The 27,083-nt window shown below is 35.1% G+C and overlaps 2 protein-coding genes across 3 annotated transcripts; one reads left to right on the top strand and one right to left on the bottom strand.

Moving 5' to 3' along the window:
- Window positions 1–6,064: 6,064 nt before the first annotated feature.
- LOC141684199 (dihydrolipoyllysine-residue succinyltransferase component of 2-oxoglutarate dehydrogenase complex 2, mitochondrial-like) lies at window positions 6,065–18,355 on the top strand. Of its 2 annotated transcripts, XM_074489045.1 has the most exons (12): window positions 6,065–6,348; window positions 6,776–6,982; window positions 7,817–7,884; window positions 8,515–8,589; window positions 8,685–8,740; window positions 8,822–8,866; window positions 8,964–9,263; window positions 9,417–9,511; window positions 17,151–17,241; window positions 17,317–17,427; window positions 17,673–17,867; window positions 17,990–18,355. In XM_074489045.1, exons 2-12 carry the CDS (start codon window positions 6,933–6,935, stop codon window positions 18,179–18,181), a joined length of 1,278 nt encoding a protein of 425 aa, XP_074345146.1. In that variant the 5' UTR covers window positions 6,065–6,348; window positions 6,776–6,932; the 3' UTR covers window positions 18,182–18,355. The 2 variants fall into 2 exon arrangements, 1 of the variants encoding a protein (XP_074345146.1); XR_012560578.1 differs by lacking the exons at window positions 6,776–6,982; window positions 9,417–9,511; window positions 17,151–17,241; ... (1 more) ...; window positions 17,673–17,867; window positions 17,990–18,355 and having other exon boundaries at window positions 8,515–9,100.
- Window positions 18,356–18,690: 335 nt separating this feature from the next.
- Window positions 18,691–24,922, bottom strand: LOC141683897 (imidazole glycerol phosphate synthase hisHF, chloroplastic). The gene is made up of 19 exons (XM_074488689.1): window positions 24,624–24,922; window positions 24,460–24,542; window positions 24,258–24,352; window positions 23,466–23,569; window positions 22,923–23,092; window positions 22,696–22,810; window positions 22,428–22,483; window positions 22,300–22,338; window positions 22,130–22,228; window positions 21,992–22,054; window positions 21,847–21,909; window positions 21,678–21,760; window positions 21,397–21,505; window positions 21,264–21,317; window positions 20,934–21,021; window positions 20,322–20,359; window positions 19,832–19,937; window positions 19,285–19,451; window positions 18,691–19,061 (listed from the first exon to the last, which is right to left on the bottom strand). Exons 1-19 carry the CDS (start codon window positions 24,796–24,798, stop codon window positions 19,002–19,004), a joined length of 1,767 nt encoding a protein of 588 aa, XP_074344790.1. The 5' UTR covers window positions 24,799–24,922; the 3' UTR covers window positions 18,691–19,001.
- Window positions 24,923–27,083: the final 2,161 nt, after the last annotated feature.

The raw sequence follows: 27,083 nt of genomic DNA on the forward strand, positions 1-27,083 counted from the left end.
GAAAACAAGCCACAATCTTAACCTTTATTACAACGTACCAAATCCCAACTAATTTAACTTAAACTGATAATAAAATCATTCTTACAATCTGACTATCTTTTTACCGCATGAAGCTTCTGCTAGCTCGAACCAACTCAACTGGAACCTTAGCCCGCACTTTGGACTGAGGAACTTCACTATCATCCATATTCTTTTCAACTGTAAAATATATAAAAGAATCGCAAGGGTGAGCTAACTAGCTCAACAAGTCTTAATAGGGATAACTGAGGTTAAGTAATAATCAAATGAAATGATTCAGAGGAATCAAGTTTCTTTTTAACTAATCATTTGAATTGGATATTCATTTTAAATTGTAAAAACCAAGGTTAGGCTGCTGATCAGTCACGCAATAACCCCGAGCAAAGCACACAACACTGCTCTAATTACTGGATCCAAGGCACACATTGGCCTATTATTGACCACGAATCTGGTCCACATTTAGAAAACTATCCAATCCTAAAACAATTCAGTGTAATAAACAATATAATTCAATAGGCAAGATCATAATCAATATTGATAAAGCACTTGTACAAAAGCATAATGCAGTTCATGAGTATCACAAGGGTATAACAAGGTATGTATAAGAAACAATTTTTAGTTTGTAAAAGCATCAGGTATTAGATCAGTAATGATTTTTCAAGGTATAGTTTTTTGATGTTATAAGGAATGGTTGGGGTATAAAAGTTTCTGTGTTTTCAAGCAATTTTCTTCCAGTGTTTGATGTTTGGTAGTTAAACATTTGGGGAGCAGTATCATATTTGGGTGGTTGGGTATCTGAAAATCAACAAAGGATAATTTACAAAGAATAAGGCTTATGGCTCAAGATCAAGAAAAATCAGGGTTCAAGGTTAAATAGCTTAAAATACTTGCAATATAAAACAGAAGTTATTTTGAATAATAGAAACATATTAGGAAACAGTTCGAAAATATTTGCGATAGATCTTGAAGAAAAGTTCAGAAGTACTTGCCTTATAGGGCTTTACAACTATTACTGATCAACTCTGAGCCGACTCTGCCGCTCAGGCTTTAACGTCCAACCACTAGACCACATTAGATTCGACTTCGACACTCAGGTTTTTCTGTTGAAATTATACTGAGCTCGTCCGCTGACTACTAGGTCATTTCTAGTCTAACGTCCACTTTCGGTTGCCATGACTAGAACCTACAGGTTTAAAATGCCCTATGTTAGAAGTCCAGGTATGCTTGACATATCCTTAATACCAATCCTACCTAAACAATAACAATCCCGACTCGTACTTATATGGATTATTATAATATAACAACACACCTAACAGTCAGGGTTCACATTCTCGAGAAATCGGTTTGGTGTTCGTTTTCTGAAAATACGTATACTTGTAATTTTACAAAATCAGGGTTATGTATTTTAGCAAATTATTTCATCACATCGTGCAATCAAGCTTCATATAGAACACATAGAAATCTATATAACCATTCGACATCCCGATAATCTTTGGATACGCTCCCGTATTTTCGTAGGTAAATTTTCCGGAAATAGGGCAACGTCTCATTTATTTATCGGACTACCCGTCAAAACATCAATCGACGTCAAACCAACAACAATCAAATTCAATCACAATTCGTCAACTAAATTACGTACTCGACTTTAATGTAAAATCAAATTCTCGTTTCAAAGATAATTTCACGAACTAATTTATTTATTTTAAAATATTAGAACTCAGAATAAACATCACAGTCCACCGTCGGCTCGCCGAGGCTCATCGCCGACGGCGGTACAATTTATTTGGTGCCCGATATAATACGGGTTTCCAAATAAATTACACCGATTTATTCGATTAAAGCCAATTACACGGAATTATTTACATCACGAATTGTATTCATAATTCCCTGTAATTAATAAAATAATACAAATTAATCCAAATCAATCGAACCAAACGCAGTCAACGAAACAGGGCAGGGGCAACACGCGCCACCACAGAACCACAGCAAAGCCATCGAAAAAACACAGGGATGGCCGGGAAGCAATCACACACACACAAACACCAACACACACACACAGTTATACACACATTCACGAAGCACACACATACAACACACTGAATATAGCTATGAACAGGACACAAGCCGAATAAAGACTCGAGGCGGCAACAGTCGCCGGAAAACAAAATCACAGGCGGCTACTCACCGGAAACAACAGGGTACAACGGGCAAAACAGGGGGGAAGAACAAAGAAAACCGAAGGCAGGAACTGAGGAGTTGATTACGGGAGATTAATCGAGGAAGCAGAAGGGAGAAACTATGCAAGAGATTGAAATGGATTAAGAGTGAGAGAGAGTGAGCAGTTTAGAGTGAAGGATTGAGACGGGGTGGAAAAAATAAACAGGGGACTTCTCTTCTTCTTTTTTTTTGAACTGAAAAATCCCTCAGCAACTAACGCGTAGCAAATAAAATTGCCACACCCCCGAATTAACTGCCACGTGTCCTTTTTACCCTTTTCTGACAGCCTTAACTGATCACGTTTGGCAATTTAACGAACTAATGCATGAATAAAATAATCCCGAAAAAATTCCAATTAATTCTAAAATATCACAAATAATTCAAAGTTATTAAAAATAAATTTTTCATAATTTTAAAAGTATTTTTGAAACGCAACTCGTACCCGCATTTCACAATTAACGAACCGAGCTGCTCTTAAAACAAATTCAGAAAATTACGAAAATAATTTTAAAATATTACAAATATCTCAAAGTTTATAAAAACATAATTTTCAAAATTTTAGAACAATTTTCGAAGTGCACTTTATACCCGCTTTTTAACAATTAAACGAAATAACGCGCGGGTGAAATTAATCCCGAAAATTTCCAAAATAATTTTAAAATTCTCAGAATATTATAAACTTAGAAAAATATGAATTTTGTGATTTTTGAGAAACTCTGGAATTAAATACGGATTTTACGAGTAAAAGAAATCAGAAAATCCTTTAAAGATAAATAATCAATAAAATATTGATTTCTCAATTTTATAAAATCCTAAAAATTATTATTGTAATTATAAAATCATAAAAACAATTTTAGAGACACTTCAAATATTTATACAAATAAATTTGTATTAAATCCACTTTAAAAGTGAGACAATTCAATACGATTCCTTAATTAATCAAGCGGACAACCCGGTACATCATAAATCACACCTAGATAATAATCAAACAACACATAGCGGTCAAAACCAATACACATATTTTATTTAATAATTTCCATAATAATCACATATTTAAATAATTCAAAAATACACGGGTCGTTATATTAATGATTTCCTTTGACTCATTTCTAATTCATATGTTTTTAAGATTCCATATAGAACTTCCAGAGTTATTCTGCTCAAGTTTCTCCCTTCTCTGATTGCTGAAATTTTCTATTCCAAATGGTCAGGGAGTGTGAGTAAAAACTTCAGGTTCACTTCTTCAGCTTCATAATATTTATCATGCAGCTATAAGTCATTAATCAGCTTGTTAAACCTTTCAAATACATCAGTAATACTTTCCTTTGTCTTAGCCATGAAATCCTCATATTGTGAAATCAGTATCCTTCTTTGATTTGACCTAACTTCCTCTGTTCCTTCACAGAGTATTTTAATCTTCTCCCAGATTTGCTTAGCAGTGTCACAGTTGACAATGTTATTGTACATTACATTGTCAAATGACTCAATCAAGATTAACTGCAAGCCACTATCTAGGGAAACTTTTTCTTTCTCAGGCTCAGTGTATTCTGAAGGATCTTTAGGAGCATAATAAGTTGAAATGACCATATCTCCATCTGTAGATTCCTCAACTCTTACCATAGGAGTGAAGGGCCCATTCTTGAGAATCTGAATATATGGTGGATTGGCCATCCTGATAAACAGCAACATTTTCTTCTTCCATAGAGTGTAGTTAGTCTTATCAAAAGTAGGGATTTTGATGCTACTGATTTTCTGTGTATTCATTCTTCCAAGATCTTGAATCTGTTTACTTTCAGATTTGGCTCTAATACCACTTGTTAGATAATGAATCACACACAGAGAGGGGGGGTGAATGTGTTTTTTATATTTTTCTGCTTTTCTTGAAGTGTTTATGGTAATGAACAAAGTAAATTAAAATCTTGTAGTTAATTGTGTTAGTACTGAATTTAGACAGATAAAATAGTAAACACAAATCTTTCAAAACTCACTTAATTTTATATTAAAATTAAGAATATTTTGCTAAAAAAATTCTAGGCTCTTTGTTGATAAAGAGCTTAGCTTCTTCCTTGAGAGAATACAAGATTTTTCTGATCTAAATTGTTACGGCTAACAAAGCATCCAGTGTTTACTTTATAGAACAGTAAACATTGGTTATTACACAGCATGCAATAACATGTACTAAACCCTATTTTAGATAATCATATCTTTCTATTTCTGGCTTAGTGTATCTTTGTTAATCTTGCACGCCTGTGACTTTACTTTTCCAGTTAATCTTGGCCTTTGATCTTGCACTCTTCAAGCTGCTTTTGTAGACTTGTCAATCCAACTGATTAGATTGTTTGTTGATTGATAATCTTGGATATTGAACTAGTCTGCATTTTGTACTTTGAGTTTTATCTCGAGATCTCCAGTTTGATATATAGAGAACTTGACATCTCGATAAGTATATTGGCTTATCGAGATCTCTAATCACTCTACAGTTGTTTTGACTTATCGAAGTCTCTGAGTTCTCTATAAGAGAATTTGGCTTGTCGAGATCTCTCATCTTCATGTCTTCACTTTGACTTATCGATAACTCTGAATTCTCTATTGATATTTTTTACTTGTCGATATCTCAGAGTTCTCTAGTGATATTTTGATTTGTCGATATCTCAGAGTTCTCTAGTGACATTATTGTCGATATCTCAGAGTTCTCTAGTGACATTATTGTCGATATCTCAGAGTTCTTTGTTGAAGAAATGACTTGTCGATATCTCCAATCTTCATGTCTGCAATTTGGCTTGTCGATATCTGTGAGTTCTCTAGTAGCCTTTTTCTGACTTCTCGATAAGTCATTCTAGAGTTCTCGAATGACTCTTCAATAACACTTAATATGTGACTTGTAGAGTTCTTGACTTAGAATATTTTTTTCAAAACAGATTTATTTAACTCCAAATTTCTTTAAAGTTCTTCTGAGGCATGATCTTCTTGATATTTTTCCGGATAGAATCCTTAGGCTTGATACTGTCTACTGAAAAAGACTTCAGTCCGCCCTTGAACATTTTTACAGACCTAAGTATTAAAATACACAATGCAAACTTAGATTACAATACAACTTACTTAGGATTGTCAATTTGACTTAGTCTTATGATTGTACTGGCATGTCTTGCACAACAAAGAAGTTAATATCAGAATAAACATAGTTTGTACACTATTCATCTAAACTAACTTAACTTCTAATTAAAAAAAATCATGATCACACGTAGAAATATCGATAAAAATATATGACTGAATGCGTAACAATATTTTTTCAGCTACCTCTTCGTAAAAATGTCATTAACATTGATTAATATATTTATCATTAAATTATGTCATTTAAAAAAAATTAAATAAACAAATTTAGAAATTAAATTCATATTAAAATTTTAACAAAAAGATGTAAATTTATAAAAAGTCCTTACATCATAATACACGAAACTGGGAATAAATAAAATAAATAAAAAGAGATCCGGAGATCTTGTGTTAAATTAAGAGCCCTAATTTTATAAACGAGTCAGTCGGGTCTGAGCGATGCATTTATTTTCTATCTCCATTTCTCCACCATCTTAAATTGTTTATACTTTCATTATGTGTTATCTACAATATAACCTTGTGATTTTGTTGTACGTTTAGATCAAGCCAACCATGTTTGCTGTTATTAGGCGAAAACTCGCTTCCGGTAGCTCCCCCTCTGCATTATTATTGGTACATTCCCATTATATTACACATTCATTCGATTCGAATTTTTTTATTATTTAATCCACCTATATAAATTGGCATTTGTTTACATTTTGGACGGATAAACCAAGGGAGTAACCTAACTTAGGCTCTAGTCTCGTAGAGCTGGCCACTTGGGTTAAACTGCCTCTAAGAAAGCCTCCATTTATTGTGCCCTGGACCCTAAAAATTAGAAATTAATGTTTTCATCCGACTGACTCAAAATCCTATATAAATCTCTGTGTGATGTATGTCGGTTTTGAAGTCCTCATATTCATATCCTTGCTGCTGTTTGGTGAATTGGTGTAGGTTTTTCGAAATTCAGATCGTCCTGCACTGTCCACTACTAGAGTGTGTAACAATGCTTTAGGAGAAGAGGTTGGTACATATTCATTTTCAGTTTTCATTTGCTTAGTTTTTACGTATCTATATTTGTAGATTACTTTCTTATTTTGTCCAATATGTGTGTCCCGAGTTGAGCTAGCCGGAATTAGTTTTAGGTTCATCAACTGAATTATGATTCATTAGTGTCACAGCTGCAGTAGTTGTAAACTGTAGTGACTTACTTTCTGTATGTTAGATTTATTTGCGAGTTGTTTGAATCCTTGTATTCATTGTGAAACAATTGTAATCCCCAGGAATTGCCCATGTCACGGCACAAATCAGATATCATATGTTGGCCCTACATGTACATTATTTTTTTGTAGTTTAGTCTATACAAAGACGCCAGTATACACATTCGAGATATTGGTTAAAAATTTACTTATAAAGTTTCTAATGAGTTAGTAGTTACTCATATGTTCAGGCATTATCTCTGCCCAGAAGGCTTAGCAACGCTCGCTATATCTGTCACCTCAGAAAGAGCGGTATCTTTTGGCCTGATTTGTTCTTTGATGGGAGAATGCTTAATGCCGCTACAAAGATATGTAGCTTTGCCTAGATTATCTTCATAATCGTTTTAAATGTTTCTCATTGACATAGGCCACAGCACATTTATTTTGAGGCCAACAAGGTTAGTATGAGAGTGCCTATAGTCATTGTGGTATATTTATCAAGAAAATTGAACATTAATAATACATATCCGCGGTTATCTATATTGGCTTTTGTTTGTAATCTATGTTGCAATATACATTGGAATTTACTTGCCAATGTAATCTACTTGGAACTTGGAGAGAGCTATCTAGTACGACTCCGTGGAACTTAAACATGTAGAGAATGATATATCTCAACTAAGATAACTACGTTGCCTTAGTTATATCTCTATAATTTAGCATTTGGAAAGATTTTAAACTTGTAATGCTGGCATTATTATTAGCTTTAAAGAAAAAAGTACGTACAATGTGAAATAGAAGTGAGAATGAAGTATTGGCCTGTTGTATATAAACACTAGAGCAATCTCTAAGCTGACAATGGAGTTGGTAACTTGCACTCTTAGATCTCCTGAATCAAATTAGTGGAATATGAGCTATACCACATCTACAGTTCAATTATAATTATCTCGTGATGATTTGTGCTATTGAAGCACTTGACCATTTCCAAAGGTAGTTAAACAGTCAAGGAATGGAGTCTATAATAAGATTTTATATTTAGAAGAAAAAGCTTGAATCATGAATGCCTATGATGAGATAGAGTAAAAAATATACCTGCAATGTGTTGACCGATACCAAAGTGTAGGACAGATAATTAGAAAATGGACAACAGATATCTATGAGGACATGTTCCTATATGTATATCCTTGGTTCAACAAATCTTCACAAATTAATGTAATATAAATCCATGTCTTTATCATTTGAGAAGGACAAAGTGAAAGAGGCCATTTTAAAATTCCTCGTATTTTATTGTGCAGGGAAGTGGTGGGAAGTCTTCAGCCATTCAATATACAAACATCAAGGATGAGATTTTCTTCTGACACCGGTGTGATATATCTGATACTATATCTAATTCTTTCTATATTTTTGGTACCTTGTCACAATTTTCTCGTGCACGTAAATATTTTCACGGTGCCAATCTAAATTTGTACTGATCTACTTGCTGTGCCTATTATGTTAATACTAGATATTACAGGAAACTTGAATGTCCTCTTCTCCTATAAATTGTAATAAATACATTCTGCTAGTTTACATACCTTTTTTACAGCCTTCCTCAGCTTGGGTTAGTTTGTGGTTATTCTGTCTGTCTGTTGACCAGACTAAGGCACCTGTTATAGTGGTAAATACAATTGTGAGCGAGTGCCAAATGTACTACTAGTATATAGTTTACAACTTTACATTGATCGGCTGATATTCTTGTAAGTTTGATGGTGTTTAAAATTGATAAAGATATTAAACATGCTTGTGGTATAGCTTTTCCAGTATGCTAATTCACATGGTATCTCATTCATTGTTCTGTACCTTGAGACATTTACAACATGCATGTGGTATAGGTTCCAATATGCTATTTCACTTGGTATCTCTCTGATTGTTCTGTTACTGTAACTTCATTTCTGTAAAACTTTATGTGGCTGTCAACTTTGTCATCTTGTAAACATATATTTTCGTGATGAAGGTGATCTGGTTGATGCTGTTGTTCCATTCATGGGTGAATCAATAAGTGATGGCACACTGGCAACATTTCTGAAACGTAAGTCTTCTTCTTCAACTAGTAAAGTTCTAATAAAGTCTAATTGTCAAATGATGTTTCAGTCTATGGTTTTGCCCCTATTCTATTTGGAGCAGAGCCTGGTGATAAAGTAGATGTTGATGAGCCGATTGCGCAAGTTGAGACAGATAAGGTATCATTCAGAGGTGGGAATCCTGTAAAACTGAAGTTTCTTTTAAGAGTATTACCACTTCGATTTTTTACTTTCCATCAGGTGACTATTGATGTTGCTAGTCCTGAAGCTGGTGTTATCCAAAAGGTAAACCCTAACCAGGCTGGGGCTGGAATAATTGATTATCCGTTTTTTTCTTGCACCACTCGAATTTGTGGATCTGAACCCATACCCATACCTACAGTTTGTCGCCAAGGAAGGGGATACTGTAGAACCAGGTACCAAGATTGCTGTTATATCGAAATCAGGTGAACGTGTTGCTTCATCTAAGAAAACATCTGATGGAGCTTCTTCTCAGCCTTCTTTCACTGAACATAAAATAGAGGAGGGTCCTAATGCGGGAGCTGCTACAAAAGCGAAGAAACTCGAGGCAGCAACTTCACCCCCTCCTCCACCGGAGAAGCCCAAGGCAACAACTCCACTGCCTCCTCCTAATACCTCCCCTTCAGATCCCCAGCTTCCTCCAAAAGAAAGAGAGAGACGAGTGAGTCATTTCTTTTTTTGTTGTTATACTCTATGCTCTGCGCAAGTGATTGGAAGAGTTATTGCAAAAAGGAGGGGGGTCTATTAGGTTGCTATAAGACACGCGTGCATATTTTTCTAGGTACCCTTAGCATATTATGTGCTATGATAACAGGTTCCTATGACGAGGCTGAGAAAACGAGTTGCTTCACGTTTGAAAGATTCTCAGAACACATTTGCATTGTTGACTACATTCAATGAAGTCGATATGTAAGTTGAAATTCTTTATTTATAATTTAATTGCAATAAATTGTGTAAGCAATATATATCAGAATCCTCTAAGACGCGGTTTGAGAGAGGCTTGTGTTTCCATTCATATAAATTGAAAGGAAACAAGCTCAGTGTTTACGTCGCTAACAACTTGTACTGTCACCATCTGACTCAGTTTTCCCTAACTTGAAAATTTGTGTGCAACCCACCCTAGATTTTGACTGTGTTTCCTAGTGATATGCAAAAAACAGAAAATACATCTTGCAAACCTGGTAGAGACATACCTCTTCTTCATAGAAACAGTCATTTCAATCCTTAATTTAAATCAAACTAATACGTTGACATATTTTCCCTATGGTCTCCTCAGTAATCTGTTGAATACTTACCTGCTACTTGGCCTTTCTCTAGGGAGTATAAACTTTTTATCAGTTACGTCCAATTTTACATGTCATATCTAATTAGTGCTACATCCCTAGCATTGTCGTCTTGTGGATCCCCCTCTTCTCTTGGGAACAAGAGGCTGGTGGATTCAACCTCAATGGAGGCATTGGTGTATGAATTGAAAATCAAGAGTGGTCCAGCAGTAACAAAGCTTCCCCTAGTGCTAGATAAGGTCTAGAGTTCTCACTCCGCCCGGTGCCCTGTGTACGTATATTACCATATCGGGGACTCTAGGTGAGCTTCCATCCAAAGTGCAATTAAGGTAACTACCTAGGCCATGGGACTTCCTCTGTAACACAACTAACACATCTACCACACCCAGTTCAATATGTGCAATTATGTCATATCCATCTTCCAGTTTTTTAACTCTCGGTAGCTCCAAACTCACACCTTCTCTTTGATATGGACAATCTGCAACTACTTCAACAGAAATTGTTATGGCATTTAGCCATTATTTATCCCAGATCCCTTCTTTCAATGGAAATATGGTATATATTTCAAAGTTTAGATTCTTGTTGCCTGACTGTATCTCATCTAAGCATCTACAACTATATCATGACAAAGAATTTTGGTACTTGAGCAAAAGGGCATAAAATTTATAAATGCAGCCCAAATATCATAAAATGAGTGCACCCTCTTTTTGTGCAGCAGTTTAAGTTTAGCTAAAGCACCGTTGTTTACCAAAACATAACTCTGATCGAAAAAATTCCCTAAAAATGTATTCTTTGAGAAAACCTCAGCCCGAATTGAATTCAGGAAAAGTGTCTGTCCAGAAAATGATTTCCAGGAAATTTTTAACAGTCATTTGACTGTCATAAAAAATTATGAAAATTTGTGAAAAATAATTTATTTGGAAAATGTTTTCCTCTTTTGAAAAGAGAATCATTTTCCAGATATTCATAACATTTTTCAGAAGAAATTTCTCCATTAGAAAATATTTTATTTTCCAGATATCAAACAAAAGCGGGAAGATATTACCAAAATTTCAGATTTTCCTGCATGCATTGATTCTACAAGATATTTTAATAAAAAAATAAAAGCTGACAAATATTTTCCACCAACCGAACAGGAGCACAATGTTATGCATATTATTTTTTAGTTTAAGGAGTAAAGTTATTATGTCATGTTTAAGCTATTTCATGGGAACTAATGTGTTTACTCGCCAGGGAGTACTCCTACTACTGTTAATGTATAAAGCAATATAGATGGAGAGAAAATGTCATATTTTTTCCAAATAACAATTGTGCTAGAAAGTTAAAGAAAAAAACAATATATAACTCTACAGCTTATCCTGAGTGATATCATAATGATCATAGGAACATAATTATTGAATTTTGCTCAATCTCGGTCCCAAAGCAGAAGCTAGAACTTTTCCCCTTTTTAACACTGAAATAGTGAATAGATGCCACAACCATCTTTCTATCCCAAAATGGAAGCCATAACAACTACTTCTTTCACAATCAAATAATAAAAAGATTCAACAATCATCATCCAACCCTATTACGAAAACCAAAACTTGTGTTCAAATCCATGACCTTTTCATGGACCACGGAGGGAGGCCTTGCATTTACCACTAGGCCATCTAAAATCCTTACTAAATCTCAATCGATCTTACAATACAACAAATGCACAATACCAAACCTTACAATTCAATTCAACAAAATTAATACAACTTTTAAGTGTACAGAAATTTGGTTTTTCTTTACCAGAAATACAAACATCTTAGAATCAAGTTTCCAGGAGAAGGATAAGATTTAAGTGACAAGTAGCAAGATTGATAAAAATAGACAAATGGACATATCAGAAATCAGATAAAAAACGTTGATGAGGAGGTAGAAAAGAAAGAAAATACCTGTCGGTGAAGAGCATTCCAACACAAAAACAAGCAATACATAGAATGAAACTCAATTTCCGGGACATAACAGCATTTCTTGAATTAGACTCCACTGCTTTGTTTTTCCAAGACATTGTCTTGCTCACCCTACTTTAAAAACACCAATCAATTTCTCAGATGACCCATCAAATATCTCAGCTCAAGTTACTGCATCAAAAAGTAATGAATCTTCAAGTTTGAACCCGAGATCAAAATCTTAAAGTTTGCTCTTTTTACTCAGCAACTAGGAGGAGTAATATAAAAACTACAACTCACTTTCTATCTGTTTGTATGTATATATTCTATATAAAATATCTTTGCGGATGAGGCTGATGGGTGTAGAAACTGAGGAGAGTTGGCAACAGCAATGTCTTGATTTCCACCACCACTGCCTTTTCTTGAATTAATGTAGGGTCTTTTGAATTATCAGATTTTAACCTTTTTTCGTTCATCACTTCAATTACGATTTTTTATTCGTTAATCAAAAATAAAAATAATATTATATTCTAGTACATAAATTAGCTTCAAGTTTGGGTTACGGTGATGACCTGTGTGGTTAGGTAGGTACTGGTACTGCACATGCACCTAACATGGCTACACACACTAATATATAAATATTTCTTATTTTTTCATTTTTATAAATCATTACTCTCATAATTTAATACATGGCGAACACAGACATGATCAAAAGTCAAATCTTATGAGTTAATCAAATTCATATTGAAATCAATGTCAAATTGGTATCTGTACTTGTACACTTAGACGGAGAAATCTCACAAAAACAAATTTTGAGATTCTTCGTTTAAACCAAAGTCTACTAGGGTGATTATTCGTTGAAAAAGCCGCCTGAACGTGGTGGTTATGATGAATCCCGAACTGAGAATGTAGGGGTTATTAGCGGTGACACATAAGACACCCGCTTCCATTCCCTATATAATGCGTCAGCGTATTCCTTTACCGAGAATCAAAATCACGTAGTTTTTGGATGATAAAAATCTGTGCGACCTAGGTTTCCCATTTCGAGATCCACTTGGAGAACCTGTTAAACTGTCTTCGACTAATTTTAATCATGTTGGTTGACTACTGTTGGAAAATATGGGTATAAGTCTCATATTGGTAAGTCATATTTTTGAGCATTATGACTAAAAGATATGTGAGATATGATGATATTCTCTTAATAATGGAAATTATTATTTTCCATTAGAATTTGGCTCAAATATTATGGCATAAATTAATTTGATTTTGTTTCAGATTAATTGATATGGTGTATGTCTTGATATATTCAATCTGATTCTGTTTCAGATTATTTATGGAATAGAGTAGCTTGCAAGTATTACACCGATTCCATAATTAATGATATTTAATTATGGAAAAGAGTAGCGCACAAGTCTATCTACACCTATATAAACACCTCTAAGGCGTTAGGGTTAGACACACCAAAAACATATTCGTCTCTAAACACAAATCTCTCTCTCTCGGTGATAGTTTCGTGCCCGTTCAAGCTCGCTGAAGGTGCTCGTTATCCGTAACGCCGCCGCTACCTCGTTTTATCCTGGGAGGCTATCGACTCGCACATACGGTGAGAGGCGAAATAGTTTTAAGGAGACAGTTTCAACTGGACTCGAGGATCTCTCTTCTGTTTATATCTTTTCTTCCTCCGTTTGATTTCGTTTACTCACGCACACACTTGTTTGATTATTTGTATTAATCGCAGATTGTTTTCACAATCTTAAAGCTAATTTATTTTATATACATCTGTGACTGATACATCTGTATCTGCTTGTTTTGTTGAGTAACAGATCGATGGAGAACCAAACTGTGAACGATTCGATGAACATGACGGCTGATCCCAACGCACAGATCACTGGATCTGATGGGGTTCACCAGCAGCCGATTAACCCTAACGCACGGATCGTACGATCTGATGGGGGTCAAACGCCTGTTGGACATGTGCCTTCGGGACATATGCCTTCGGGACATGTGCCTGTGGGACACACTGTCATTGGACAGTTTAGTGTTCCTCTTGGACAGATATCGGCAGGATTCACTCCTCCGATCATACCTGCGGTGCCTACTGGTGTGCATACACCTGTAGTACAGACGCACGTACCATCTGTTCCACCCGTGGTGCCTGCTGCACCTGTTATGCCAACTGTGCCTGCTGCACATGCTGAAAAACCTGAGAAGTTCAACGGAACGAACTTCAAACGTTGGCAACAAAAGATGCACTTTTATCTGACCACGTTGCATATGGATCGCTTCCTTAAGGAAGAACCACCGTTGCTCACTGCTGAGAGTAACATGCAGACTATGTATGCTGCTGATGCTTGGAAGCACTCCGACTACATCTGTCGGAACTATGTGTTAAATTGTTTGTCTGACTCGTTGTATAACGTATACAGCGCAAAGCCAACAGCTAAGGTCTTATGGGAGTCACTTGACCATAAGTATAAAACCGAGGACGCTGGGGCAAAGAAGTGGATTGTTGGCCGCTTTCTTGATTATAAGATGGCAGACTCTAAGACTGTGGTCAGTCAGGCAGGTGATCATTCATGACATTCATGCTGAGGGAATGGTCATAAGTGAGTCTTTCCAAGTTGCTGCTGTTATTGAAAAGCTTCCACCTGGATGAAAAGATTTCAAGAACTACCTTAAGCACAAGCGAAAGGAGATGTCTATGGAGGATCTTATTGTTAGACTTCGTATTGAAGAAGACAACAGAGGGTCCGAGAAGAAAGTTAACGTTGCCACTGAGAAGGCAAACATGGTGGAGCATGCTCAAAGCTCCAAGCCCAAGAAGGCTAATTCTGGTAAAGGGGCAAAGCTGGCACCCAAGGGAGGGATTTCGAAGTCGAAATTTCAAGGGAAGTGCTACAACTGTGATAAAGTTGGTCATAGGTCTTCTGACTGCAAGAAGCCCAAGAAGCCCAACAAGAAGAAAGAAGCAAACATGGTAGAGAATATCTCCAAGGAGATGGGTGACATAGACCTCTGTGCTACGGTCTCTGAAGTGAACCTGGTCGGTTCTAATCCACGTGAATGGTGGATTGATACTGGTGCTACTAGGCATGTTTGCTCAGACAAGGCGGTTTTCTCTAGCCTCAAAGCTTCCGATGCTGGTGAGAAACTCTACATGGGGAATTCAGCAACTTCTACCATTGAGGGTGAAGGCATGGTGATCCTGAAGATGACCTCTGGGAAGAATCTGACTTTGAAGAATGTACTTTATGTGCCTGATATTCGCAAGAACCTTGTGTCTGGTTCTCTGTTGAATAAGCATGGCTTTCGCATTGTAATAGAGTCAGATAAAGTTATTTTGTCTAAGAGTGGTATGTTTGTAGGCAAGGGTTATTTAACTGATGGGCTTTTTAAGCTCAATGTAATGTCCGTTAAGGACGATAATGAAATGAAGAATTCTTCTGCTTACTTGCTTGAGTCTCCTAATTTATGGCATGCTAGATTAGGACATGTAAATTATGACACTTTACGACGTTTAAGTGCAAAAGAATACATACCTAAACTTACTATCGATCCAAAACATAAGTGTGAGACTTGTGTTGAGGCAAAATTAACGAGATCATCATTTAAACGTGTGGAAAGGAACACCAAAGTGCTAGACCTAATACATAGCGACATATGTGATTTAAAATTCGCTCCAACAAGAGGAGGAAACAAGTATTTTATTACATTCATTGATGATTGTACACAATACTGCTATGTATATTTATTGAAAAGCAAAGACGAAGCTATAGATAAATTTAAAATCTATAAGGAAGAAGTTGAGACACAACAAACTGTCTACTAGGGTGATTATTCGTTGAAAAAGCCGCCTGAACGTGGTGGTTATGATGAATCCCGAACTGAGAATGTAGGGGTTATTAGCGGTGACACATAAGACACCCGCTTCCATTCCCTATATAATGCGTCAGCGTATTCCTTTACCGAGAATCAAAATCACGTAGTTTTTGGATGATAAAAATCTATGCGACCTAGGTTTCCCATTTCGAGATCCACTTGGAGAACCTGTTAAACTGTCTTCGACTAATTTTAATCATGTTGGTTGACTACAACAAGTACATATGTTGACTACAGACATAGAACTCCTGAAACACAGTCAAATTTACCTCAAAAATTTACTACAGTCCACACTAGAGATGCACAAAAATTGGATCGGGTTGGATTCGGTCCGGCCTTTTATAAAATCTTGTTTTTTTGACACGGGGACGGGTTGTGATTTTTTAAATCGGGTTGGGCCGGATTTAATTCAAAATAACTAGGCCCGTTGAGACCCACGGATCGGGCCGGGCGCCAGATTTTTTTAAATGATTTTAATATTATTTTTTTAATTAATAATATATGATTTTCGTATTTTTGTGGATTATATTTGTAAATTTAGGCTTTTATTTATAAGTAAACACTGTTTAATTAAAAATTAGAAGAAATTATTTATATTATATCTTAGAATAGTTTAGAATTTTAAATTTATATATCGGTAATTCGATCTTAATATTAACTAAAGGTGTTCACATATAAGTAAAAGATGAGTTACTATCAATTTATTAAATAGTTAATTAGGAATTCAGGGTTTTTATTCGAAATTATATTCAATTATAAAATAAATTTGGATAAGGTATAATTTTTTTAATGTTCATTAGTCACTCCATAAGGTTATTCTTAGCTTGATTAGGTTATTCTTTTTTTTCAAATATTTACCATCTCTTACAAAACATCCTCTCTTTATATTTCCAATGCTTCTCGTCAGTAAAATAGTAATTTACATATGTGAACGTGTGTTCGCACAAGCAGTAACAATGTTCAGAGAAATCAGAAGTTACTTATCTATTGTATATTTCTAACAAGTTTACTTTGCATTAATTGCGTATACAAAATTATCTAAAGCTACTAAAAATGAATCATAAATCAGAAGTAATCACCTATCTTGAATATTTACATATTACCTTACGTTTATACATATTTAATGGGCTAATGGTTTCAATGGTTTGTATTATAATTTATTACAATAATTTTCAATTTGAATCACTGTTCTTATATAGTGAATTATGTGAATTATCTTGTGAATGATTCGTCAACATACCATCCTGATGGCACATGGCTGAACTTGGAAATGGAGAGGTGGGTAATCTCACATTCTCACCCCATAAGCAACAACTAAATGTAGCGAGCTTCAATTACAACGCCTCTTAAGGAGAATTATGCTTCACCAATTACTTAAACTAACAAATGCTAATGGAAATCAGGTTATTAATTTATGTGGGTCACTGCTGTTGCTGAGAACTTTTGCTTTTAATGTGTTATTTATTGCAGGACTAATTTGATGAAACTCCGTTCGGATTACAAAGATGCATTTTTTAAGAAGCATGGAGTGAAGCTTGGTTTCATGTCGGGATTTGTCAAAGTATGTTGATATTAGATTCTAGTTTGATCAAGAATAAGTGATTCTCTCTTATCTAGTTTCTCTTTTCGATTTTAGGCAGCTGGGAGCGGACTCCAAAATCAGCCTGTTATCAATGCAGTTATTGACGGAGATGATATCATATACAGGGACTATGTTGATATCAGTATAGCTGTTGGTACTCCAAAGGCAAGCTTACTTTTGTTCAACATACAATTTGCAGAATTTAAATATATATAAATATGAAGAACGAAAATCTTTACTGAGCAAAAATTATTCCAACTTGTATGACAGATTGGGGTAAATCTCTACATGTATTCAGTATTCCTGTCTTCTGACGTACATATTTTAATCTATATGTATGCGGAAATACCTATTTTTGACATTTATTTATCATTTTTAAGTAATATATAATATATGTATATTTTTATCAGGGTCTTGTTGTTCCAGTTGTTGGAAATGCTGATAAGATGAACTTTGCTGAGATAGAGAAGGAGATAAATAATCTTGCCAAAAAGTCGACGGCTGGATCTATATCAATAGACGACATGGCTGGGGGTTCATTTACGATATCAAATGGTGGTGTTTATGGAAGCCTTTTGAGTACACCCATCATCAATCCCCCTCGGGTTAACTCCTTTCTTTTTCCCCAGTCCCACCCTCCCCACTTTCTTTGACGGCTGTGATATATTCAAGTTTACCCTTCAGTTATATTATTACTTACTCTATTGTATATTTTTTACAATGACAGTCCGCAATCCTCGGCATGCACTCTATAGTAAACCGTCCAATGGTTGTCGGAGGTAACATTATTGCGAGGCCTATGATGTACATAGCCCTGACATATGATCATAGGCTGATTGATGGGAGGGAGGCTGTATATTTCCTCAGACGTATCAAGGACGTGGTTGCGGATCCAAGGAGGTTGCTTTTAGATATATGACTGGCCAAACCCAGTTATGATGGACTTGACTTGATCACATAATTCTGCCTGGCAAATACAGTGAATTAGAATATAATAATTTTGAAAATAACTGCTGTTTACAGAGTCAAAATATTAAGAGAAGTCCAATACTGGCGATCTTTTTACAACATATATATAAGACAAATTATATCATTCAATTGTTGTTTGATCAAACAGTTACCCTGTTCTTGATTTGAAGGCAGAACATAATATAAAAGTTATAGAATCCTTTGCAAAAGCAATTATTTTCTTAAGAAGGATATGTATAAGTTTATCAGTTATTTCCCTGTAATGTTGACTACTATATAGAAAAATTGTCTAATGAGTTGATTATTTCCCTGTCATGTTGACTACTATATGGAAAAATTGTCTAATTAGTTACTGTTATATTCATAGAAAACTGTGTAATATGTTTGATCCCTGTTATATCCATAACAAGATAAAATACCAACTTTATATATCATATAACAAGGAAACAATTAACAGTATAACAGTAAGCAGTGGCTTTTGATACCAAAATTTGAAGCAATCCATGATATTGAGCTGTACCTCCGATGCGATGTAACTTGTACGCTCACATGCAATATTATGAAAATGAAATTACACATCTGATAACATCGTTACAACAATTAAGTGTGTATTGATCAAAATTCAGATGGAAACGAGTCTTCAAAATCTCAATTTCCTCGGGGTATGTTGATCAGATTTGTACTCCATCAAAACAAGATGAAATACAAACTTCATTCTCCAGGTGTCTTGGTAGAGTTTTTCTAAAATTATGGCTGTCCTTTAAACATGACTATATTCGTACTTCAATCCCTTCTTTTAACAGGTGTTCCTTAACAGCCTGTACAGGCACCTGTAAATTAAAAGAAACACATCCATAAATTAATTAAATTTTGAAAAACACGCTTGCGAGGCAACACTTTTAATCTGAAATATGGCAATAGATATCATCATTTGATTTATCACGGCATTCCATGCAGTTTAACATAAATCCGGAATTATATTTTTAATCTAGACACATTGTACCGCCGCTTGACCTACTGAGAAGAATCAATTCATCACTTCCATATTCTTACCTCCTTTCGATGAAAAATACCAGCAGCAAGAGCAGCTGAAGCATTTGTTTTGTTAAAAACCTCAGAAAAGTGTTCTACAGCTCCGGCACCACTACTTGCAACCACAGGAATATTTACTGCATCCGAGATCAGCTCTACAAGATCTATATCAAAGCCTTTCCCTTGACCTATATAAACAGGTTGTAAGCTGAAAGCATTAGTCATTATCTTTCTCATTAAAAACCTAATTATACTTGACGTTCACAAGACCATTGTGTACTGGAAAACCAGACTAAAAGGCAAGATTTTTAACTATTATACATTCATACTCTGCATTTAAGCTTGGGAATTTTGGACATGGCATGCAAAACCAATTCAGACAAGATTAAGCAGCAGGGTTGTCTCATATGTAAAATAAACAAGTAGATATCATACTGTTACCTAAAAATACACTTCACTACACTAGTACACTGACATTCAAATCAAACTTGATTCTCTCATGGTTTAGGTTTTAGAATGATGAAGGTAAAATGCTTCAACTCATGTCTAAAAACAACAGACTTATTACCATCACAGTCGATGCAGTTTAGCAATATTTCTCCAGCTCCCAAATCCTCAACAGCTTTTGCAAGCTCATAAGCACCAATTGGGCGACCCTCCCTGCCACCATTCACCTTAATCACAGCCAACACCGCCAATTTAGGTTTTGAACAAGATAGAAGACAGAGAAAGTAGATGGTGCAACTAAAATGTCTGATATTTACTGCTTTAAATCTAATAACAACTTATATTGCAACGCAACGAATACTGTAACAATTCACATCTTCAATTAGGTCATGGTTGAAGTGTGCTTTGTGTAAAAAATTTTAATTTGCTGACCTTCAGATATCTACTTCCCCCTTATCTCTCATCAAACATAAATTAAATTACTCAAAATCAGTAAGGTTAATAATTGTCAGTCATTCATGAATTCATCTACTAGCGTAAATCTGATGCAATCTTACAGCTGTTTACAACTTACCTTTCTGCTAGAAACGGTAAGAGATAGAATAACTTACCGTGCACTGGTACCATGCATACTCTTCACCATTTGGACCTGAAACAATTATGTAGCTGCAGTTTGAATCATTTTCGTCTTTGACATATAATAGTTTCAATCTCTAGGTCAATCATCTTAAGGTTTTAGTGGTTTATCATTGGGTCCATAATGCTAATCGTTCTTTTTGTGCTACTCCTAGGGCGCAGAAATATGATATAAGCACATCATCAACCTGTTCTGTTCAGTCTGCAATAAGCAACACACGTGAAATATATATATTTCTAAACCAGACCTTGTCATTATATTCTATCATATTTTACTCAGAAAAGAAGCCGGAGTATAGCCCAAAAAGATGTCTCATCTGTCAAAACTTTCAGTGGTTATCAGGCCTATGCTTGCTAGAATTCGAGGACCTGATCAGTCGGTGAGGTTTTGAATGGAATATTCTCTCCAAGTTAGTTGTTAACTAACTAAACAAGATGCTAAGCGTGGAAATTCTGAATCCTACCATCGGTTTCTTGTGCTTCTGAACTATGAACTTTTTACTTAACTTGTAACTGTTTTGTGTAAATATAAAAAGACCACACAAACTTTACGTCAAAAGACTCAAAACGAACCATGTGCCAGTTACCTGGATTTTTCACTCTGACGGCCTTAAATTCTGCATCATTATGATGCACCAAATACACCCTACGAGGATCAATGCTTACAACCACGGCCTGCAACATTGCATATCAACCAACTAAGATTCTACATCTTATGTTTAATTGAAGATCCATACTAAAACATGCAAATTGCAAACCAGCTGCTTCAGAACAAGCACGACTGGTCATGAATATCGAAAGAAGAATTGGGTGGGAGTGGAGGGAACAAAAACATGCACAGAACATCACAATATATAAATTAAAGGGTTGAGATGTCACAGTTCTATTTAGAATTGTATCATAGTGAAAGAACTCACTTGATTTCCATACACCCTGGAGATTTGTTCCAAGCTGCTCTTTCCAGTTTTCACCTACAGAGTAGTTGAGATAATACGAACTACAAACATGGACTTTCTCAATAAATACATTATTATAAAAGGTGACTCTTACTCCAGTCTTCAAATACTCTTCTGCAGCGTAAACAGCATCACTCCCAATAGATATCTTATCCGCACCAGATCTAAAATACTCAGAGGCAACTTCTAAACTAGAATAGTGCCTAAAGAAAGAGTTTGTTAGGCATAATATCCACCCAGTAGTACGGTTATGTAAGTATCACTGTATTAGTGTACAAGAGTTACAACTTAGGGCCTTTCTCAAAACAAATTCTGTGCGGATAGCTGATATAAGAAATTAAGTAATGCTTCGCATTGTAGGAAATTAAGTAGTACCTGCCATTTCCATCGGTAAAATCTCTAATTCCCCCACCAACAGTTAATGGTACAAAAACATTTTCCGATGTGCGCCTTAGTACCTAACAGACAACATAATATCATGATACTCAAACAAGCATAAGAAAGATGCAACAAAAGGGAAATGCTTAATTTAATGATGACTTACCTGCAACATTGGCAGATCCCCAAGAGGAAAGTCACGGAAGCCGGTGATATTCAAAAAACTAACCTGAAATGAAGTGTGAAGCTCGAATCTGATGTATCAGCTGATTCAAGTATTGAAACTAATTTGACTATAAATAGAGGAATACCTCGTCAGCTCCATCTTTATAATACTGTCCAGCTAGTTCGACTGGCTTCCCAAGGTTTCGCACCTAAAAGAACGGGTAATATGAGAAGCAATACCACAACAAACTGAAATTAATATAGGAAAAAAACATAATTTTTACCTCATTCTCCTTCGTGTTTTCTCTTACATCATACTGATCTCCTTTTGTGACAACAAGATCACCATTATCATTTGCCCTCACATCAAGACATGCAATCACCTGAGAAAGCAACAAGCCATTTGTAGAGCTGCTATAAAGTTGATGGCTTCGCATGAAAAAGAGTTACATACCCTCTTTGCAAGTTTTGAAGCCTTCCTTTTAGCTAGCTTCTGTCTTCATATGAAGTAAAATATTGTTATTACATGGTTTTAAATGAAAAATTAAAAAAATTGTCTGCAGTTACAAGGTGCAATCATACCTTTGTCATGCTAGATTCAGGATAAAGGAACCTTTTTAAAATTGAAAGTCCGGCATCTGTTGCATAGAGGAAAAATTTATTATATTTAAATCACAAATGCAAACATTAGATTAGTTCACATATAGGCCCCCAGGAATTCGCAGATGAAATTCTACATTTGTTTTTTACTATAGCCAAGTGCACCCTTCAATATACCATTTTTATGTTCAAATAGTTCCTCGAGTAAATATATAATAGTGAATATAAGGCAAAAATTAGAATAACTTTCCTCCGCTCTTCTCTGGGTGAAACTGAACAGCATGCACATTCCCCCTTCTAATAGAAGCTATAAAATTGTCACCATAGTGGCAAGTAGATGCAATCCAATCTTTATTATCTTCGGACTATAGAATGTAAACAAACTTGGATTGGAGACTTTAAAGCTTAACAGTCAACATTAAAAGGATTGGGAAACTGTGTCATGGAAGAATATCACGAACAAATATTTAAACATACCGGCATCGCACGATAAGAGTGAACAAAATATACATGACGATCTCCAATATCATTTAAAATGCCAGCATCTTTGACAATTTGCAAAGCATTCCACCCGATATGAGGCACCCTGCAGCCACTAGATGAGTCAAAACGTCCAACCACGCCAGGAATCAAACCAAGACCTTTCACTGAAAACATGGGGTAACATTAAGAATACAAACCTATGATACAAAATTCTGATAAAAAAAAATCTAGGTTATGTGATGACTGATATTATCACACAGTAGGAGACAATCCATTAAATCGTATTTTCAACTTAGTGAACTGCTATAAATGCCTATCAAAATGTAAAAGCAACAGGAACATGACGTTTCTGTTCAGCATTCCTCCCAACTAAATGCCCAAATCACAGAGCAGCGGAGTTCTAACCCGGCTAATATATTTAACACCCCATGAGATTGCCTATAAACTACATCAACAACGGAAATGTTGGGACAAACACCAAAGAAACTTGACGCAATAGAATAATTCATCTATAACATAATAAGCATGGAAATTTACCTGTTCCTTTCTCCTCACTTGACTCAAAGAGTAACTGCAACCCGAGACAAATCCCTAAGAAGGGCCGATTATTTTCAATGTAGGAGCAAAGTGCTTCGGTCATCCTATAAAAACAGTGGTAAACTTTAATAAAAGCGAGGCTTACTTTTAGTTACATTAGTATAGTTCTTCAAATATACCAACAACACACATTAGATTTGGGTTATATACCTCAAGTACAGCACAAATTGAGACGTCCAAGATTGTAAGTTATATTCTTCTTCATAATATCAAGGATTTGCATTTTTTTCACAGAACAAATAAACATGATCAAATATATACACATACAGAAAAATAAAATATATAAATATCTTTGTAAATGTATATATCAATTAAGTTGAATTTAGGTTGTATGGAAAGGGGAAGCCGAACCCTACTTTTTGTCCCTTTTAAATTTGTATCAACCTACTAGAACACTTCAAAAGAAAAACCTTATTCAAATTTGATTGAATCAAATGTTGTAACTTCTTCCCTGACCTGTCTCTATACAGTAAAAGATATCTAAGGAGTTGCAAGTAGGACTAAATCGAATAGCATAAGATGTAAAGCTTCACATTTTAACACAGCTACTCGATACTATAAAATAGGATTTGAAGTCCTTAAAAGATCGTATAACTGAAAGATGGCAAACAAATAAACCTGTTATCAATGGCATATATCATAAAGCATGTGCAACAATAGCAAACAAAGACAATTCTTCAGTAAAAAAACAAAGAAAAAAGAAACAAGGGTGGAAGTGTTTAAAAAACATACTGATTTTGATTAAGAAAATCCATAGCTGCAGCAAATGCTCCAACACCGGGAAACACAAGGCGTTCTGCATTTAGTATATCTTTAGGCGACTCCACCTACAATAATAATGTAAGTCTCCAAGTTTGTTTAAAAAAAAAACAAATGTAGCCGAACACATGCGGAGCAATTGTCCTCATTTTTCTAACGGTCATACAATACATACATCTTTGATAGAGAAACCAAGGGAGTGGATAGCATTACGAACACTTCTAACATTACCAGCACCGTAATCAAGCAAAGTTACAACTGCATTAAATAAATAAATTATAATATAAGTGAAATTAGAATTGTATTTGTGGGTGAATTAGGGTATAGTTGGAATATTACCAGAAGAATTAGGCGAGGCGGCGGCGCGAATAGAGAAGCTGCTGGTGGTGGTGGTGGTGGTGGTTGTGTTTTTAATTTGGCAGCGGAGGAATTGTTGAGAGTTTGACGATGAAAAATAATTGGCGGCGGGGAGTAAGTGCGGGGAAGAGCAAGAACTCAACAGTGTCGACTCCATTCTCTTGTCAGCCGCCTCTTACACACTGTCAGTGTGTGTGTGTAGTTTCAAGTTTCCCCAATTGTTTGCCTTTTACTTTTTTCGTCTAAACTACTACTGTAACCGGAATTTTTGCTTTCTATACCAATATTTTGGCATCAGTTTTATTTAAACAATAATGTTAAAACTATCAAATTGTTATATCCAAATAGGTTACTACTTGCTACGTCAGAGGGGAGGTTATAATTTGGAATACCCAATTTTTTGGTTGTTTTGCTCCGTATGTTATACGGGAGGTTATAATTTGAAATACCCAATTTTTTGGTTGTTTAGCTTTTTTTTCCTATTACGATTATCAACAACGTTATGTCTAAATATTAAAATCATGCATGGTCAAGTTCGAATCCCGCCAAAAGGAAATATTTATATTATTATCTATGCATTATCCAAGTTCCTATATTCGAATAGCGCCAACAACATACATTTCTATTATTTATCTATACTATTTATCCTAAATTATGAGTAATTTGATTCAAACTCTTGGTTTTGTTATCCATTTTTTATTATTTTTATTATTCACACATGTTAGATCTTTTAAATTAAATGATAATATAATATTTTGATCATGGTATAGTACGAAAAATTTTAAAATTTTCATGTTTGAAACACACCAGCTACATTAAAAATTGAACATTTATTTAAAATTACATCAACTACATAGTATCTTAATATAAATAAAAATATAAAATATTAATGGAACCCGTGCATAGCACGGGTTATAAGTTAGTTAATATTTAATGTATAAAGTGGTTGTAATGCAAAAAAGTAGTGGATGTAAGTGAATTATGGAAATAAATGGGATAGAGGGAGAACAAATTAATTAATGATAATTATGGACCTTTCATCCACATAAATTTCACCAAAAATTTTTAAATTGTAAGTCACCAATTTTATTGCAAAATTTGCTAGATGGTTGTTAAGGCGTCACCTAAGCGACTAGGCGGTGAAAAACGGGTAGACGTCAAACCCGTCTTCCTTTTAACTGGGTAGGCGATGCCTAAGGTCGTCTAGGCCGCTAGGCGACGCATTATCGGTCCAAAATCCGCCTAGGCGGTCTTATTTTGACCTGGGCCGATTTGACCTAATTCAGCCCATTTTATTTTAGGCCCGGTCCAGCCCAGTTTCAGATTTATGTTATAAGACCCATTTTCTACAGCCTTCAACAACTAACTCTAATCAACAAAGAGCGACCATCTATAAGGTATTTTTCTTATTTCTTCTTTTCTCTTATATATAAATATATATATATATATTCTTCTCTTCTTCCTTTCTTCTTCTTCTTTTCTATATATATATTCTTCACTTCTTCCTTTCTTCTTCTTATTTTCTTCTTTTTACTCTTTTACTCTTTTGTAGTGTATGTAATGGCTGAATCTGGAAAGACCAACAAATCAATTGATCCAAAAATTTATTCTAAACGTAAGGCTAACTCGGCTAATCCCAATTGGAAGTATGAATATTGGCCTAATCCAGAACATAAATAATGTATTGAATGTGTTCTTTGCGGGAAACAGGTTAAACAAAGAATCAACAGACTCAAGCAACATTTGGCAGCTAATTATGGAAATGCAAGCAAGTTCCCCAATACAACTACTGAAATCATGAGAGAGATGCGTGAAGCATTGATCAGTAATAAAAGAAAAAAATCTCTCATATTAGATTATATTGGTGAGGAATTTAGTGATAATGATGTTATAGAAATATCGGGCCAAAACACACAATCTATTGGTGCCTCCGTGTTTGTTCCAAGCTGTAACGCCCACAAATCCGGGGTCAGGAATCTGGGTCGTCACACAATCCTTCAATCGAGTGTAACCTGCATTAACTCAATAATCCAATAATTTCATATTACAGACCCCCAATCTCACACACTCACAAGTTTTAGCCTTAGAAACGACGTACAACAAGTATCATCTGTTATTAAAACTCAAATGTACTTTACAGGATCTCAAATAATTATTCAGAACCTCTACATGATGTTACAATAATTACGACTAATATCTTATACCTATCTGATACTCTGACCCACCTGAGACAAAAATGTCAGGGATTCTCCCCATGACTGCAAGCGACCAAGTCCCACACCGTCATACTGGTTATATGTTGTGTTGTGACATTTAAAAGAAAGCAAGAGTGAGCAATAATGCTCAGCCATAATAATGTACAGTATGAAAAGACTATTTGAGATATTCAAGTATAATTCCATATACGATAATTATGTTTATTCAAAAATAGTTTTCCTCGGT

The sequence above is a fragment of the Apium graveolens genome, chromosome 9, assembly GCF_009905375.1.
Source record: "Apium graveolens cultivar Ventura chromosome 9, ASM990537v1, whole genome shotgun sequence".
Classification (NCBI taxonomy): Eukaryota; Viridiplantae; Streptophyta; class Magnoliopsida; order Apiales; family Apiaceae; genus Apium; species Apium graveolens.

Excerpts from the sequence above, each read along its gene's own strand:
- LOC141684199 (XM_074489045.1), top strand. The coding sequence starts at position 6,933 with ATGTTTCTCATTGACATAGGCCACAGCACATTTATTTTGAGGCCAACA. Across the intron at positions 7,885-8,514 it reads GAGATTTTCTTCTGACACCG|GTGATCTGGTTGATGCTGTT; the intron begins GTGTGATATATC and ends TTCGTGATGAAG. Across the intron at positions 8,867-8,963 it reads AAGCTGGTGTTATCCAAAAG|TTTGTCGCCAAGGAAGGGGA; the intron begins GTAAACCCTAAC and ends CCATACCTACAG.
- LOC141683897 (XM_074488689.1), bottom strand. The coding sequence starts at position 24,798 with ATGGAGTCGACACTGTTGAGTTCTTGCTCTTCCCCGCACTTACTCCCC. Across the intron at positions 24,353-24,459 it reads TTGGTTTCTCTATCAAAGAT|GTGGAGTCGCCTAAAGATAT; the intron begins GTATGTATTGTA and ends TTATTATTGTAG. Across the intron at positions 21,318-21,396 it reads AAGAGTATTTGAAGACTGGA|GTGAAAACTGGAAAGAGCAG; the intron begins GTAAGAGTCACC and ends ACTACTCTGTAG.